Genomic DNA, 18,762 nt, shown 5'->3' on the forward strand with positions numbered 1-18,762 from the left:
TGTAAACTGTAGTCACCCTACCAAACACCGGAACTTATTCCTCATGTCTAACTAGCTGTACTTTTGTATCCATTATCTGACCGCCTTCTATCCCCTCTTACCTTTCCTTCCTACTGTCTAATTATCACTATTTTGTTTTCTACTTCTGTGAAAATGACTTTTTTAGCTTCCACATATGAGTGAGAACATTTGTGTTACTGTATCTGACTTAAAAATCCGTAGGATTTCATTCTTTTAATGGCTAAATAGATTTCCATTGTGTATCTATAACACTTTTTATTTATCCATTCATCCATTGATCCAGTGCTGCAATAAACACAGGAGTGCAGGTATTTCTTTCATTTCTTGCTTGCCTTTATTTATTTTTTTAGCCTTCCTTGAATCCAGGAGTCATTTGCAAATGTTGATTTCCAAAACATCGAGTATTTTCTAGATATCATATTGTCATTGATTTCTAATTTCAAACTGTAGTGTCAGAGAGCATATTTTCTGTGATTTGATTTCTTTCCTATTTGGCTTTATTGCCTGGCCATATGCTTACCTTTGTAAATATAACATTTGCACTATGGAAGAATGTATATTCTGCTGTAGTTTTGTGTTATGTTTTAAAAGCACTGATCAAATCAAATTGATTGTATTGTTCATTTTTTACAAATTTGTTCTATTCTTTCAGTCATGGTTGTAAATTTGTTTATTTATGCTTTTTTCTTTATTTGTATTACTTTTCATTGACAGTGAAGAACCAACTTCCATCCTTACTTATTTGATCGATCTACCTGCATATAACCAATCTTCCGCCCCTTTGCAGATGTTCTTTTCCCTGCTGTGGTTCTGATTCATCACGTTGGACTGACCAGCCATGGGATGCTCTCTTCTTCCTATTCAGTCTCTGGTACTGGGCTGTGGTTAATCCTCCCCTGGTCTTTTTACCCCTTCACCTTGTTCAGCCTCTGACTTCCACATAAGGCTCCTCCTTTGTGTTGGTCCCTCTCCTCACCTGTCCCAGCTCTGTCCCCAGATGTCAGGCTCATTCTCCTTGGTGATTTTCTCGAAGGAAAAAAAAAAAAAAAGATTAGATCTCTACCTCCTTACGGAAGATTCAAGTAATTAAAACATTTAAACAAAGTAAATTATAAGAGGTTAAGAGAAGTATTATGGTTTCATTGTCTTGGAGTGTGGCTTTTCTCAACATAGGATGAAATAATTGATAGACTTAACTGCACGACTATTTAAGTGCTGAGGAAGAATGAACAAGAGAGAAAGAGGTGGAAAATCTTTTTTGCTTTCAGTGGCAGTAACCAGAAATGGGTCGTTAAAAGGGAAAAATTAAATATTCATCCTATGATTCATCTCTAATTGATGAAAGGAAACTTTTAATAGAAGAATGTTATCCTAAATTGGTAGATGGACAGAAATGGAACATCTGTTTATGACTCTGAATAAAATATTTCTTTTAAGCAAGGATAATTATTAGATACTTTTGTGGCTTAGATATGAGGGGTCCTCCACAAGTTCATGTGTGAGACAATGCAAGAAGTTTCAGAGGTGAAATGGTTAGATTGTGAGAGCTGTAATGTAATCAGTGGATTAGTTCATTGGTAGGATTAAGTGGATAACTGTTGCTGGAGGGTAGGGTGTGGCTAGAGGAGGTATGTCACTGGCAGTGTGCCTTTGAGGTTTATATTTTGTCCTTGGTGAGCAGTGTTCTGTCTGCTCCTGATTGCCATGTTCTGAGCTGCTTTCTTTCTTCATGTCTTTCTGCTATGATGTTCTGCCTCACCTTGGGCCCTCAGTTGGCTCACTCTGGACTGAACCTCTGAAATGGTGAGCCTAAAATAAACTATCCTCCTCTAAGTTGTTCTTGTCAGATCTTTCGGTCACAGTTATGTAAAGGTAAAACAGAAAGCAAAACTGAAAAATGGGAAAAGGTCATTGAGACAGGACCATCTTAGGGTGACAAAGTCATGACCTCACAGATAGTTACTCCATGAAAAGGGAAGATTGCATCTTTACAAAGGAGAGATCTGATGGTCACCAGTATAATTAAATGACCCAAATGCTCTTTGAGCATTACAAAGAGTTGGACAAATGAACATTTTCTGCCATATGTTGCAATAGCTGACTGTGTGAGTGGTGAGTGAATGATTTTTTTCTGATAGAAGAATAGATTATTTTTCTACCATACCAAAACCCAAACAATCTTGGTATACTTCTCTAGTGACTGTCTTTTCTCTACATTTGGTCTCCCAATGTCTCTTAAGAATAATGCATAGAGATAAAAATCACTAAAACTGTGAGGAATTTTCTAAAGCAAAATTCTTTTCTAATTTGTTTTTTTTTAAGGATGATCATTTTAATTCTGACATGCATTTACATTTCCCTTTATACTGACTTTCCAACATGGTTTCCAAATCTGTAGATTTCAGTTGCATCTCTTCGTATTGTGGTTTAAGAACATCATGGTTTTTTGGGTCACTTGATGTTATTCTGCTTGCCATACTTGGTTTGAGCTTTTCTGTTGTCATACGATAGTGTTCATTAGGGTAATTTTCAGCAAATACTGTGAAACTTTTAGAAAACATGCAAAATTATGGTTTCAAAATAGATATATTAGTTTTGCCAGAAGGAAACCCTACCTAACCCTCCCCATGCCCAGGATATGGTCACAAACTGTTCACATTTGTTCACTTATGTGGCCTCAACAGTAAGGGGAGCCAGCCAGACTCTGTAACAGTTCTGGCAAATGTTAATGTAACAAGAGAAATCAAGAAACATAACAAGCAGCTGTGTCTTTTTGGTTTGTTTAAAAAAAAACCAGCTTGAATATGAACATCTAGAGCTGCTATTCTAATAGCCAGGCAGTTTGATTTCCATGATAAAGTTGAAGATTTTGAAAAATGTAATTCATCTTTGTTTTTATAAAGTCAAGCTATTATTATAAAATTGTGTTGGTAAATGGGAAGAGCTAACCTACTACCGGAAATAAATTGAGAGGAAGATGGTAAATGAATTAGACAAAAGTGGTTAGACCCGTTGAAAGTGAACAGTGATATAAATCAATACCATCTATAAACCCATCAGGATATATGCAACAAACAGTAAAGTTGTAAAGAAATTCTGTGTAAATATTCCTTCAACCCAAAGACAGCTTCAAAGGAAAGTATTACTGGTAAGTATAGACTTTGAACATGTACTTTGGAAGTTGAAGTTCAAAAGGAATGTATTTATACTGGGAAAGATTTTTGATTCTCTGAAAGAGAAGTAAGCCAAAGTGTCCTGTTTCAGATCCATTTAAGAAACATTTGCTGGCCATGGTTTTATGCCCTGTGCATGGTGGGCAATAGATGATTCCTGCTGTGAAAGAAATCACACAGTATTTGAGGAGATAAGAAGTGTGCACACACGGGTACAAGGTGAAGCAGTGTGCTTCAAGTTCCAGCAAAGGGGATGGCAAATTTTTAAAGACATTTAAAGAGGGGAGAAGCTATAGGACTTATGATAGAGATGTTTTATGACCTTAAATGACACCTTATTCGAGTAGAAACTGAAGGAGGCATGAGCATCTCTGATAGTTGAGAGAAGAGTTTGTGTGGTCTTGTAAGAGTGTCTTCTCTGACCACATGGAACCCCTTGAAAACATCTATTGTGGCATCATTCTAATAGGTTACAATGACCCCTCACTAGACTGTCGTTTCCTGAAGGGCAATTGACATATCGTCAGCCCTCATTATTTGTAGATTCTGTATTGATGAACTCATGCCTTCACTGAACTTTATATGAAAACAAAGTTTACAAATATGCCTTCATACTTCCACTCTCATCTGTTTACATGAGAGAGCAGGGAAAATTTCAGTTTTTCAATTGCCCAATGTACATGTTCCCAGCTGCGATCAGAAGACACCTTGTCTCCTCATTTCAGCTCTCATCCTGTAAATAATATGCTTTTGACAGTTTTTAGTGCCATGTTTTTCATATTTTTGTTCTTTAGGGTTGTGATTTTTGCTGTATCAGATGACACCTAAGCATTATCCTGACATGCCATCCAGTTTTTCTAAGCACCAGAAGACTATTCTTTAGAGAGGAAATATTTGTGTTCAGGCATGAGGTATAATGCATATGTTCAATGTTAGTGTTTCAACGAAATATTAAAGTATTTTTAAACAAAAAGAAAATAAGACACATATTGATTGATTGATGAAAGTGTTCAGACTGGAGACTCACAGGAAGAAAATTTTGTATTTCCCCTAGTTACAGTGTGGTTCAGTATTTGCTCAGTTAGTGTTAGCAGTGACTTTCTAGAACATAACTACCCTTAGTAATGAGAATTGGCTGTATGTGTTATTTCTGTGCCTAGTACTTAGTATTTAGTAGATAGTCAAGGAGTTTTATGAGCAATTACTTGAATTGGGAGGAATAATGCAGCTGCCTTAAAATTTTAAATACTGACTCAGGAATTGGTGTTTTAATATCCTACAGGCAGTGGGAAGCCATTGGAGACATTTTTCCCCTGAAAAATTATCTTTTGATTGTGAATTGTTAACAAGCATTGATAGAATGGCATTTGCTGGTAAATGGATGAAGTTGGAAAATAAGTGAAATAGGCCAAGCCCAAAAAACCAAAGGCCGAATGCTTTCTCTGATAAGTGCATGACAATATATAACGAGGGAGGGGGTGATGGGGGGAATTGAAGAATGAAGGAACTTTGGATGGTGTAGAGGAAAAAGGGGTGGGGATGGAAAAACAGTAGAATGAAACAGACAGTATTACCCTATATATATGTATCTATATATATGTATGATTACATGAATGGTGTGAATCTACATTGTGTACAACCATAGAAATGAACAGTTGTACCCCATTTGTGTATAATGAATCAAAATGTGTCTGTAAAAATAAAAAAAAATATTTTAATGAAAAAAAAAAAAAAAAACAAAAGAATGGTCTAGATAGTGTCATGGAGTCTGAATATCCCTGGCATCCTCATCATAAGAAGCTTCTGAAGAAGCTCTAAGTTTCTTTAGGAGAGTTAGTTTCACAGGGATTTACAGGATGCCTGGAAAAGAAGAGAGAATGAAAACACAATGGAGCAATCTTGACTTAAGATAGTAAACACCTGGATTGGATGCTGGCATAGAGAACAGGGAAGCAGGGGCAGGTACTTGAGTTCATGAAGTAGAAACCAGCAGTAAATGATTTCATGCAGGGGGTGGGACGATGGAAGGACGAGACTAAATTTCAAAGTTTGCTATCCCTGAATTTGTTCATTTCTGTGCTTGCAATTTTTTTTTAAATAATGTCTTTCTTGTGTCTGGTTATTTTCTATGCTGTGCTGAATCTTCTTTTAGATACTAGTATTGGGGCCACAATCCTCATCCTTTATAGCTGAGCAGCTGATGAATTGCTTAGTATTGGGGGTGCAAGTGGGAAAATAATAGATCTAGTTTTTTAATTAATAATGAATTTTTAGTTTATTGTGAAATTTTGTCTGGGGAAGGGTGTTCAGGTTTGAGCTATACTTTTTAAACTGAGTGTGTAAAAATGACTTCCACTCTAATGACAATTTATGTCTAACAGTGAATAGTTAAATATTCAAAATGCTAAATTTGCTAAAAAATCTATGAGAAGGAAGACAATCATTCCCTGTTTTTCACTGTAAAATTTTGTGAAAAAATGCAAAGATGCTGGGATCAGCATTGATTATATTTTCAGTAGCATGTATATGGCAGTAGTCCTTTTAATTTAAATTTTAAGAGTAAATCCTTCTTTGTGAAGTACCTAGTGTGTTTCTTTATAGTTTGCATACAGAAATAAAACTGTTCTCAAACATGCATTGTCAGAAAGCTAACAGACGTTTTAGTTGAATTTTTGTGTAAAATGCACCTTTTTTTCCTATTAGAAATCATTTTTTAGAGAGTTTATATCTTACTACAGGCTATTTACATCACTCATTTTACAAGATTATGCAAAACTGATATCCTACTTGGAAGAATAATGCTTTTCTTTTTCTGGCAAACTCATCTCAGGTAATCAAGAAAAGTCGGTTTGTTTTAATGTCAGTGTTCAAGGAATAATTTGCATGGCATTTTAAGCTAGTCGAATTTATTCTGTGGCTATAAACTGCATGTGTTTAATTCAACTGGATATTAAAAATCAAAGAAATTCTGATGTTCTTTATCTTTTTTCATCTGCTTTGAGTTTAATATATCTTTTTGAACAAAGCCATGTTTGTGAAGGATATTAAGTTTTGTTTGGCCTTCTCAACTCCAAGTACTCCGTGGACCTTATTGCAAGTTATGCTCCTGGGACTGATTGATATATAAACAGAAGACAGATGGTGTAGAGATGACTCTGATGATAATTCATTTTTCAGCTAGTCATGAAGATATTTTGATTACAGTGTGTTTAAGTAATTATAACACAGTCTGCAATGTTAGTCTTGCTGGGAAGGGAGCACATGGAAAACAAGTTATGTGTTATTCGTGCTCAACAAAGGATGCACTGTGGTGTAATGATTTTAATTCCTAATGCTAGATTAGGACCGAAGGAGTTCAAAATATGTCATACAGTAAGGTAAGTCAATTAAACATAGACCAAATAAAAAAGGTAACTACACAGCTTTGAGGCATAAATATTTATTTTGGAAAGTATTTAGATGTTATTATATGAAAGAAACCAGTATTTTTTAAATTTAGCTAACAGTCTGTGTACCACTAATTAAAAAATTACGTGGCTTGATTTTAAGTTTATGTGACTCGTAATTATCATGCAGCTTGCTTTCGTGTTGTGAACTTAAAACCAAAATCAGAGGACTGACGATTCAACAGCATAATCCTGCTGTTCTTGATGCTTTGGAAAAAAAAATACAAGCAAAATGTCAAAATGAGAAAAAATTAATTAGTATTATGTGACTAGATGGGTCAAGTTTTCATTTTCACTTACTAATAATGGTTTATGCCACTACTTTTGGTTTCACCATAGAATAATTGATCGCTTAGATGGAGTTCGTTTGTTGTGGTCCCTGCTGAAAAATCCACACCCAGACGTGAAGGCCAGTGCAGCGTGGGCCCTCTGTCCATGCATTGAAAATGCAAAGGTAGGAACAAACTACAAATCAGCCTGTCAATCAATCTACAGTCTCTAATACTATATTGAATAATGTCACCACAGTTTACCAATTGCCTTTGACTTACCTATGATTACCTTTGTCTTGTGGAAAAAAGTGATAAACAATGTTTATGCGAAAGTAATTTTTGAGCAATGCCTTTTTCTAGTCACTTTCAAAATGCCAAATAAAACTAGTGTCTGAAGGCAGTGCTTACAAAGTTCTACTTGGTTTATGCAATTGAAACAAATACCCTGTAAATCAGAATAAAGACAAGCCGAAGTTTTTAATTCTTGGATGAAAAGAAAATCATCCATGTTTTACCTGCTACTTACAGAGAGGGAAAGCACTGTGGGAAGTTTTTTATTGTAGCTATAGCCAGCAGTAGCCCACTCAGGTCAACATTACCTTGAAGAGGTCTCATAATTTTGCTGTGCCTCACTCACTTTTCTTATCTCTCATTAACATCTGAATTAGAGTTTCTGAAGTCTATTTTAGCTCTTACTTCGTAAATTGTATTATTTTCTTTTAAAGATCTCTTTTTAGCTTATTTCTCTTTAGCATTTTTGTATCAGTTTTGAGATTTCCCTTGAAGATCCTTGTTGCCAATGCTGTTTCTTTCTGTTGAATGCTTTTAACTAAAGGATTTTATTTTTATAATAAATTTAACATGATTCTAAATAGTATCCTAAGTGTAACCATTTGTGAAAAGTGAATTGTGACGCATGCTAGAAATAGAGGAGACTTACTCCAAGTTCATTAATGGAACCATTATTTATCACAGCAAACCAGTTGAAAAGTTCTCAAATGTCAATCTATAAGAAATGAACAGTAAGACAGTAGTCTATTCATACCATATCATACAATGCAGCAATAAAAAATGAAGTTAATGTATTCATTGATATTGATAAATCTCACAAAAATATTAAGCAAGGGCTGGAGATGTATAGAGTATTTGCCTAGCATTGCACAAGGCTCTGGGTTCAATCCCCATACCACAAAAAAATAATGTAAATAAATAAATTAATAAATAAGTAAAAACAAATTGCAGAATAAATTATATAATATGATTCCTTTTAAAGTTCAAAGACATTTTTAAACACAAAATTTAAATTATATTATTTAGGGAGCAAGAAAGAAGCCTATTGGTGAAGATCAATATACATCCTTGAAGAATAATCACTATTGGTTACTTTCGATATCAGCTCAGTCCTTCATTCATACATGTGAACAGCAAAGGATCATCGTGTATTTAAGAAATAATACTAAAAAGACAAACCATGTGGGGGAAACGGGGATTGAAATCAAATTCCTTACATGTATGATTTTCTTAAAACTAACTCAACTATCATGCTCTAATAATAAAAAAAGTCAAACCAAGATTAATAAGCAGAACTAACTTCAGAGGAAACCGAGAAAATGAAAGAAACAGAATATACCATTAAATTTTTTAAACATACTTTAAGGATCCTCCAAGAACAGTCCAAATAGGTGGTTATAAAAGAAATACAGAGAAGATTTTATTGAAATTAAAATTATTTGGCAAAACAATAAATATAATAGAAAAGAGGAATACTATGATCAAAATGACCATCTTCCAGATAGTCTAATAAATAAAAATATAAAATAAAAATAAAATGAAAACAGGACACAAAAATACATTAAAAGTAAGAAAGTGGTTCAGGAGAAGAAATAATCATTTTTTCTTGAAGAGGAAGGTTCTTTAAGCTTGATTTCTAAAGAAAGACTCTGGTCTTCAGATTGGAAAGATTAACTTTGTGCCAAGCAGGAAAACAAGCAAACAAAAAAGTCTATACCTATACATAAATTTAAACTTGGTGTTTCCAGAAATTAAAGAAAAAAAGTTATGAAAGAACAAAATCACATCACTTTGGCATTAGACCTAACATCATCCACAATAAATTCTGAAAGAATTTACTAGTAAGAACATAGCCCTTCCTGTCTTTAGTGGAAAATATTTTTATCCTGGAATTCTATATCCTACAAAACTAGCTTTTGAGTGACGGTAGAGAGTAAGAACAGAATAGAGATTTTTTTCTTTTAGAAATGGCAGAATTCAGAAAGTTTATCCCCGATGAACCTTTTCTGGAAAAGAAAAAAAGTTTTCACTTTAGAATTCCAGCAAAATAAAGATTCCAGCTGGGAACAATGGCACAAACTTATAATCCCAGTGACTCAGGAGACTGAGGGAGGAGGATCACAAGTTCAAAGCCAGTCTCAGCAATTTAACTTAGTGAGCCCCTAAATAACTTAGTGAGGCCCTGTGTCAAAATAAAAATAAAAAATTAAAAGGCGGGGGCTGGAAATGTGGCACAGTGGTTGAGTGCCTCTGGGTTCAATCCCTAGTACCAAAAATTAAAAAATAAAAGATTCGAAGAGAGATTAATGTGAGTTATAAGAAACAATAATGAGCAACTACATGATTGTAATATCAGTTAAATATGAATTTATGTTGATAATATGACTTTAAAGTTTCATTACATTATTAAGACAGAATTCCTCTCAAAGTAGTGGCATCAAATAAAATTAATACTGATAGAGCATTATCGCAGTAACAAGCTGATTTCAAACTACCAGAGAATTAAAAATACGTGTTTGGCGGGTGCAGTGGTGCACACCTGTAATCCCAGTGGCTCAGGAGGCTGAAGCAGGAGGATCACAAGTTCAAAGCCAGCCTCAGCAAAAGTGAGGTGCTGAGCAACTCAGTGAGACCCTGTCTCTAAATAAAATACATAATAGGGCTGGGGATGTGGTTCAGTGGCCAAGTGACCCTGAGTTCAATCCCCAGTACCCCCCAACCAAAAAAATACATGTTAGGTAGTGGGAAACATGCTAAGGAAAAATGTTATAGAGACTAGAAAAAAATTTTATAGATACTAGTTATTTCTCAATTATTGAAAATATCAGTTTAAATATAGAATTTAATATTATTGATAAGATGTTATTTTGTATAGAAACTATTTCTACTTCATGCTGTTATTATGTATAAATTGTGTCTTATATTATGGATTTCAACTCCACATCTGCCTATTTGTCACACTCATTATTCCTGTGCAGGCTTCCAGTCCTGGCTGGTCTTCTATGCTGGCAACCTAAACTGAACTGAGATCTTAAACATGACCCAGTCTTTCTCTTCTTCGCTCTTGGCCCCAGGACCTAGACTAGATCCAAGACTCCACTGAGAGCTGCTGTTGGTCCTTTTCTTTTGAACCTCACCTGTCCTCCGCACCCTCCCCACCCTCACCAACTTAGTGTCTGAATTTTTCTCAACCTCAACTTTCTCCTTACTCATCTTGAAAGAGAGACAGAGTCAGGAAGAAGAGATCTCTGCTTGTCCACTTCTCTCACCAAGAACTTGCATATGCATTTGTTCTTTTGATAATGCAAACGTATAAGAGTCTTAAACAAGGAAGTGGCATGGGCAGCATGGATGATTGGAGAGTGTATGAATGGGTGACTAATTAAGCTGTTGCAATAGCTGAGATGAAAATAATTAGAATTTGACCTAGTAGAGTGGCAGTTTGAATGGGGAGAAGAATCAATAAAAGAAATGAGAGGTAGAATTTGTAATTGGTGAGTGACTGAATATTGGCTGTGAAGAGGAGGTCATGAAAGATTCAGAATTTTGTTTAACTTTGACAATTTTGTATACCTTTACCAAATATGAGAGCTTGATTTTGGAAACGATGTTGAATTTGTTTGTCATCCAGTAGCGAAGTCCAGTCATTTGAATACATGCATATGGATGTCAGGAGAGAATGTGTGGGCATCATCAGCATGTAGGGGAGCTGATGAAAGGAAGAGGGAGTGGAGTGGGAGGAGATCACCATTGACAGCACAAAATCAGAGAGGAGCACGGATGGAATGGCCAGGAGAGGGTGATTGCAAGAAAGCCCAGAAAGGAGCTAAAGCAAGCAAGAACAGGTATGTTCAATAGTGTCTTTGACCCCCAATAGGACAATTACCTGTGAAAACTAAAAATATAACATTAGAGAATTAGGACATAGCCATTTCCATTGAGAATTGAGTTTAAGCCAGTGGCAGTTGATGAGAAATGAAACAAGAGAAGGAAATAGAAGGAAAAGGGAATTAAGAGCTCTTTCTACAGGCTGTTTCAGAGAAGATGGCTACATGAAATCCAGAAGATAGCTGAGGTTTCAGGAATGGTTAGTATGGGGAGGCCTGAGTGCATATGTATCTACATTTAGAAAACACACATGAAGAGAGAAAGAAAGGCAAGACTCTCGCTGGTTCTTAATCTTACAAGCACATTGCTTTGAGTGGTATAAAAGACTTGTGGAATGCCAAGCAAATGTATAGTTCAGGATGCAAAAATCCTGAGGGTGTGACCAGTGAGAGCAAAGCCAAGAAAGTTCTGGGAAGTTCATCCAGGCAGCAAAGACACTGCCAGCCTCTCTCTCTCTCCCCTCCCTCCCTCCCCTCCCTCCCTCCCCTCCCTCCTTCCTTCCTTCCTTCCTTCCTTCCTTCCTTCCTTCCCTACTTCCTTTTTTTTTCTACCTATCTTTGATTCTGAATTCAAATGTGAGATAGTTGTCAAAGGGATTTATCTGCATTAATAACCTTATGCAAATTAAAAAACTTAAAATCAAATTTTTTACTAGATTACTAATTTGGCTGATTATTTAAACAATAAGGACTGGCTTTTCTGATTGGGTAATATGGAGGACTTTTTGATAAATTGAATTAACTAAATATGCAGAATCAAAAATTAGATGGCATATATAACTATCAGAAGATTTATCTTTTATGACTCAATTTATGATGAAAACATGTTTTAGATGTCCATTTAAAATGGATGAGGAATATATGCAACCTTTCAAAAATATACTGGATGGGATATGTGGGCACAAATTTTGAAGACCATTAATTAGTCTAGGGCCCCAGGTCTGGCCTTTGAAGTGGGAGAGGGGGAAATTTACTTATCTTTCCTCAAGGAATTAGCCTGATTTACAAGGATGTATTCTTTTTGAGAAATCCTATTTTTCAGGGTCATAAACTGAATATTATATTGGTCTCCCCCCTTGCATCTTTTCATTTATTTAGTTATTTGCTTATTTATATGTTGATTGGTACTAGGGATTGAGTCCAAGGCACTGATCCCCATTCCTTTCTGTTTTTCATTTTGAGACAGGGTCTCACAAATTCACTGAGGCTGGTCTCAAACTTGTGATCCTCCTCTCTCAGCCTCTAAGTACCTGGGAGTATAGGCATAGGTTACTAGGCCAGCAATTTTTTTCGTATGCATTGGGGATGGAATCCAGGCCCTTAGACATGCTAGGCTGTACCACTGAGCTACATTCTTGGCCCTCCTTACATCTTTCTATACAAAATTCATTTTCTTAACGCAGAAGAATACTTCAGGGGTAGAGCTTGATAGGTCATATGCTCAGAAAGGCAAGAGGAAAGAAAGCAACTTATAATACTCAAATTAGATAGCATCTCATTATTTATACAGATTCCAGTCAAACCAAGGTCTAAGAAAGCTCCAGCTAAAAAACTGTAATGTTGAAAATGTACCCCTCAAATATGGATACTACTGACTAACTATGGCTGTTGGGCGTTGAGATATGACTAATATGACTGAAGAAATGAGTTTTTAGTTGTCTTAAATTTTAATTAAAGTTTAAGTGGCCACCTGTGGTTAGTGGGCATTGTTTTGGTACCCAAATCTAAAATAGACAAGCAATGAAGAGTGTTGTTTTTGTAAGACAACTGAAAAAAAGAGTGGTATATCTCAAGAATTAAATAAATTTGTGTATAGTTATATATTCATTATGCTAATTTTAGAAAATAAAGCAGAGGAAAAATATTATCTGTAATTTCAGGACTTGGAGATAACCACTACAACAACTAGCATTTTTTTCTCCTTAACAATGAATATCTGATTCTCTACATTATTTATCCTTGTCTAAGTTTCTTTGACCATCTAGTATTTTACTTTATGGCAATGTTATAATTTATTTATGCAATTACGTTTCCAGTGTTAAAGAACAGAGCAAGGTTACATGAAACAAAAATTTCTACTAGAGTCTTCCTAGAATATTCTTTCATATAGGGAAAATAAAATTATCTCTGTCTCATTGGTAAAAATTTGAACATAACTCCCATGGAATACTTTTATAATGTCAAAGGTCAACAGTAGTGTTTTCTCTTTCTTGGTTGTACATAAACTAATCCTGTATTTCAGAATCCAGTGCCTTTTGGATTGGAGATCACAAGTCCTGAGGAAGAGTATGGGCAAGAAATGTATTTTGAATATGTCAGGGTACCTAGCTTGCATTAAAACAATGGAACTGGAAGTGATCTTGGCAGAGATTTTGGCCCATCTTCCTTCTAAGCCCTCCCCCATTTAGGTAAATTAATGACTCAGCTCTCCAGGAAAGATTGCCTTTTGCAAAGGAAGCCTTTCCACATTTTTTTTTTCACATATGATGCTTTTGCAAGTAGTTTTTCAGGGTGTTAACTTATGAATCATAGGATTTGACATCAATTTGAAATAGGTAACTTCTTTGGATTAATGACGCTGACAGTAACGCTACAGAAACCAGCCATTGTCGGTTATAGCTGAGAGTGACACAAAATGGAAAGAAAGCACAAGCTTGGCCTTCAGCCAAGTTATTGCTACTTCGGGGTCCCTGCCACGTCTGTCAGGCATCATGAAACCTAAGCACACTGAACACATGTGTCCATGTGTATGGATGATGATATGTCATCTGTTGGAAACAGATGTTTTTCATTTTTTATATTGTTAACAGCATATACATTAGAACACATTTTCAGATCTATCTGTTAAGAAAATGAGATGTGGAAATTGCTTCTAGCGAATGTTTTATATCTTTTCTTGTTGGGAAATATTTAAAGTTACTTATCAGGGAAGAAGCCAGACAACAAATTGCCAGAATCAAAGACTTCAGTATACAGGGTAATTCAGATGATGATTCACAATGTAAGTTGGCATTGTATTAGCCTTGTAATTGTTTTGTTATTAGTTTGCATAAAACAAATATTATGTGGATTTTTTTAAACAAAAAATATTGACCTTTCAGTAGGAGACCAGTATCTTAATTAGAAATTTTAAAACTTTCTCTTCATTTTGGAAAGTATCTAATAGTTTTTGTTTACTTAGGGGTAAAACGTACTAGATGAAAAAGATGTTGCCAGCTTAATAATTATCTGTCCATTCCATACATGATTGGAAAGTCAGAGTGTGAAATATGAGTCTATCTTACACCCTGAAAGGATATTTAAGGCAGGAAATAAGCATTTTCAATTACAGAGCTGCTCAGTGTTCTTCAGTCTAACAAGTACTGAAGAACAGAAGGTCAACTAAAATGACCTAATTACAAAAGATTCACTGTGTATTTTCCTAAGGATTTTTATTTAAAAGTTTACTGCTTAAGGTGTTTTCCATATTAGGCTTTGGGGAAATTTTATTTTTGTGTTTTGTTTTTCCCAATTATGGTCACTAAAACAACAGAGATCCTAAGATTTGACCTCTGTAGTGATGTTATTTGGTAGAGTTCATGAGCTGCAAGCCTGGCTTTAGACTAATAACTGCTTTGTAAAAAAAAAATGTGAGAGTTTTGTAAATGGAAGTAAAAAGCTGTTGCTTTCAAGCTCAATGATCAAACACATCTTTGGCGAAAACCGGCAGCTAAACAGGTGTTCAGTATTAGGAAGTTGTGATGTAAGAAATGTAACAACCGAATCTGGCAAACACCCATGTATTAAATTCTTTGTTCTTAGGAAGCAAAACCTTCTGCTGTAGAAAGTCAACTTTTTTGTGTGTTCCACAAGCAATAAGATACTGAAAAGTAGCATGCACTCATGTGAAGAATGTGTAGTTCTGTCACATCACTTATAATCACTTTCATGCCTTTTGCCAACATTTGTAAGAATTATGTATATTTCTTAAAATAGCTCATTTCATGAATGTCACTAAATAGTATTCAGAGTAATTTCTGTAATTCAGTTTCTTTCCATTTAACAAGTTTTTGAAATTTTTATGAAGAAAAAAGCAAACATTTAAATATATTTGCCTTTTAATACGAAGTGCTATAATTCATATTACTTAGGAATTCATATTACTTAGGAATTATATACTTCATATTAATTTATAAACACTAATTATGAATTGTATAGGAAATGACTGTTCTTATTTTAGAGTATGTAATCTGAATGTATAAGTCAATTGTAGAAAAAGGAAGAAAACTCAATCTTTCTTTCAAATCAGTAAGTTCTGTGTAATTATTTCACCTTGTAACCTTAAATTTAATTTTGCTACTTGTTTAGAAAACAATGTCTGGTTTTGAATTTGATCTTGGAGGAAAAATAAATCTCTAGTCATTTTGAAACCAGTGACATAAGGATCTGCTCCAAATAAGAGAAGTTAATCAGAGAAATGTAAGAATGATTTCCTCCAAAGAGAATAGAAGTAGTTAATTTCTATGAGGTTGGAATACAAGCTTGGGCAATTTTAGCCAGGAATGTTGAGCACTAAGTATGGATGAGGCCAACTTCCTGACCACAGGTGTGACAGAACCCAGCTGATCAAACAGGATAGGAATTTGACATCACTCTCTGTTTAACTTCAGCTGCCCAATGAGCCGTGCCCAATCAGGGAGCCAGAGAGAACCTGGAGAAGGCTTGCATAGGGGTTTAGTTTCATACTGACAGTACCGCTGCAAACACAGTTTATGAGCTTCGATTCGCCTATGATTAGGCCGTAGAATGTATAGTTGTCCCACGGTGTGCCAAAGAATCAACGAAGTTTAAAAAAAAAAAACAAACCTAAAATCTCTTTAAAATGTGATCCATGCTTATAGACTGCCTGTCTATTTGAGGCCTGCCATCATTTTTAAGTTACCAAATGGTGTGCTCCTCATTTGGTCTCTAGTTCCTAAAATCCTAGGAGAAAGATAACAAACTGGAATATAAACTTCTTCTTCTTTTTTTTTTGGTATAGCAGATTTCAAGTAGAGACATGAAGGATCAAAACATGAGGGTGTTAAAAAAAACCTATCTTCAGAGCACAGCTGGAAGGGCCACCAGCTGAAGCTCTATCTATTGCTTTCACCTGGATTCCTACCCTACCTGCCTTGCTTCTCAGTCTCTACTTGACAGGCAGCTACAATGGAGGGTGTTAGTCTAGGAAGAAGTAGAATTGACAGAAGAGTAATACTTGAACAGGAAAGTTATGACTAAAGGTATTGGCCTTTCTAAATAGGTACTGTATATACCAAATTGTGTACCTACACCTTGCTACTTACGAAATCATTCAACCCATTTTGAAAGCATAGTTATCAGTTCCTGTTACTTTATTAAGTTTCCCACATTCCCAGTCAATTCTAAAAGGAGGGAATACCTTGATTCTAACATCCATAAACCTTACCCAAGTTCATATTTGCACCTACTCAAATTTAGCACTTTAAAAGTGTTCGTTTGCTGTTTCCTACCCGTCACCATTTCTGATAAGAACTGTCATTTTTATCTTTAATTCTCTTTGTTCCTTATGACTTTCCTCTTTAGCTTATTTTAGGCTTTTTTTTAATTTTTAGTTTTCAGAAACTAGTGTGTGTGTGTGTGTGTGTGTGTGTGTGTGTGTGTGTGTGTGTGTGTATCTGTTTTAGTAGTTACTTTGGTTCTTAGAGCTTTCTGTGAATTTGTGGATTGCTCTTTTGGTTCAATTTGGGAAGACATTTGAGTCATTATTTTAAAAGTTTTTCCTTCCACATTCTCTTTTCTGTCCTTATTCTTTAATTCCATGTGCTTCTTTACATACCTTGTGGGTTTAAAAAATTGTTTTTGTAGGCTGGTCATTGCATATATTAAAATGTACATATTTAAAAAGTGCCATGGTATGTATATGTATTTATATTTTAAAGTAGAGGGAGCATTCTTTCCTTCCTTGGGCAGCAGAAGTAAGGGGTTAATCAATTTGATGAAATAAAAAATTGAATTTGTTGGGAGCAGGATTACAGCTTTCTCCTTATATCAAGATCTTAGAAATCATATTCCAGAAGTCTAAGTTTATCACTTTCTGTTATTCAGCTCAGCCTCCAACTACTCGAGTGACTTTGAGGCTTATTTTTTTTTATCTTGTCCAAAGTTGAATTTGGTGGGGCCTTGGCTGAACTTTTGGCTAAACTCAGGTCACCTGATTCCACACACTTTGGTGAAATCAAGTCTTGCCTACAGCAGGTCTTGGGACCAAATACGAAGAGATTGCTATATCTGAAAATTGCAAAGTTGCAAGGTCTGGAATTTTCTTTTAAAATTTTTAGTTGTAAATGGACACAATACCTTTATTTTATATATTTATTTTTACATGGTGGTAGGGATTGAGCCCAGTGCCTCACACATGTTGGGCAAGCACTCTGCCACTGAGCTACAGCCCCCCACCGACCCAAGATCTGGAAATTTTGAGGCCACAGGGCTGCTAGACAGTGAGAATACGTCTTTGCAAGACTACAATCCTCAGATTTACAATCCTCTGAAAGCACAGGATTAGGAGAATTGGAGTGTGGGAGTGACCATCCATGAGACCTGACTTTGGGACACTGGGACTGCAGGTTGGAACATGGAACAGTGGGACCAAGGGACCACACACCAGGACGTGGGATTGCAGGACTGCAAGATTGGAGGCCAGGATGCCTTGAGACGCTGAGGTTGTGGAACTTCACACTGCCCACACAGAGCACACAAGATTGTAAGACCTGAGATGGGGAGACGGGTGGTCCCTTTCTGTTTACCAGCCTAGCATCAAGTTTTCTAATGACACAAAATGCTTGTGCGAGAGAATCACTTGCGGAGATAATCTTTGTATTCCAGAATTATCTTGATTCAGATTGATACTCTGGATTTGTCAAAAGTACAGCTGTTTTCTTCCAGAGACCATCCCCTGGCATCTTTGTTTCTATACCCAACAAGCTTCTATCTTGGCAATAGCTCTCATTTTCCTCTGTCCCTGTCTTAGTGTTTGGCCACAAGGTTGGTCCATCACTGTCTCTACAGGCACAAATTCACGTAAGAAATAACCATGGCAGCCTTGAGTGGTAGTGTTTTTTCACCTTCTTTCATGAATATGAAATCCCTTTTGTACACCTGTGTTCGAGAAGTGAACAAGATTTGGGTCTCCTGTCTGGAATTCTTTTAATTTTTCTCCTATAAAATCTGAACTAAGGTCCTTTGAGGACTTTTGGTTCTAAACTTACCAAACTCAGAACTTTGGCTACATTGTGCTTTGGATTTTTCCTTCCCGAACATTTAACTGGGGGTCTTATGTTTGGAACTTTTGTTTGAGTTAATTTTTGGTTTTGTTATACAGTAGGGGGTCCTACTTTATTGTTTTTGCATGTTGATATCCAGGTTCCCAGCACCATTTGTTGAAAAGACTGTCCTTTCCCCATTAGATGGTCTTGATACTCTTGCTGGACAAAATATAGGAAGGTTTATATACGTCTCTATTTTGTGGCATTGTACCAAGATCGCCCTGTTTTGAGTATTATAGCTTTATAGTAAGTTTTGACACGGGGAAGTGTGAGCTCTACAGTTTTTTCTTTTTCAAGATTGTTTTGGCTATTCAGGGTCCCCTTGAGATTACATATAAATTTTAGAA

At 35.7% G+C, this 18,762-nt stretch overlaps 1 protein-coding gene across 5 annotated transcripts in view; it reads left to right on the top strand.

Annotated features, from left to right (window-relative positions):
• ODAD2 (outer dynein arm docking complex subunit 2) overlaps positions 1 to 18,762 on the top strand; it is a 176,317-nt gene that overhangs the window by 81,909 nt on the left and 75,646 nt on the right. For 4 of the 5 annotated variants that reach the window (XM_079106903.1, XM_079106904.1, XM_079106905.1 and 1 more), the window contains one exon: positions 6,980 to 7,094. The exons of the other annotated variant lie outside the window; for it this stretch is intronic. In XM_079106903.1, the coding sequence (XP_078963029.1) occupies positions 6,980 to 7,094 (115 nt within the window). The remainder of the gene's footprint in view (positions 1 to 6,979; positions 7,095 to 18,762) is intronic. 5 annotated transcript variants of the gene reach the window in all.

The sequence above is a fragment of the Sciurus vulgaris genome, assembly GCF_902686455.1.
Source record: "Sciurus vulgaris genome assembly, chromosome: 12".
NCBI classification, from domain to species: Eukaryota; Metazoa; Chordata; class Mammalia; order Rodentia; family Sciuridae; genus Sciurus; species Sciurus vulgaris.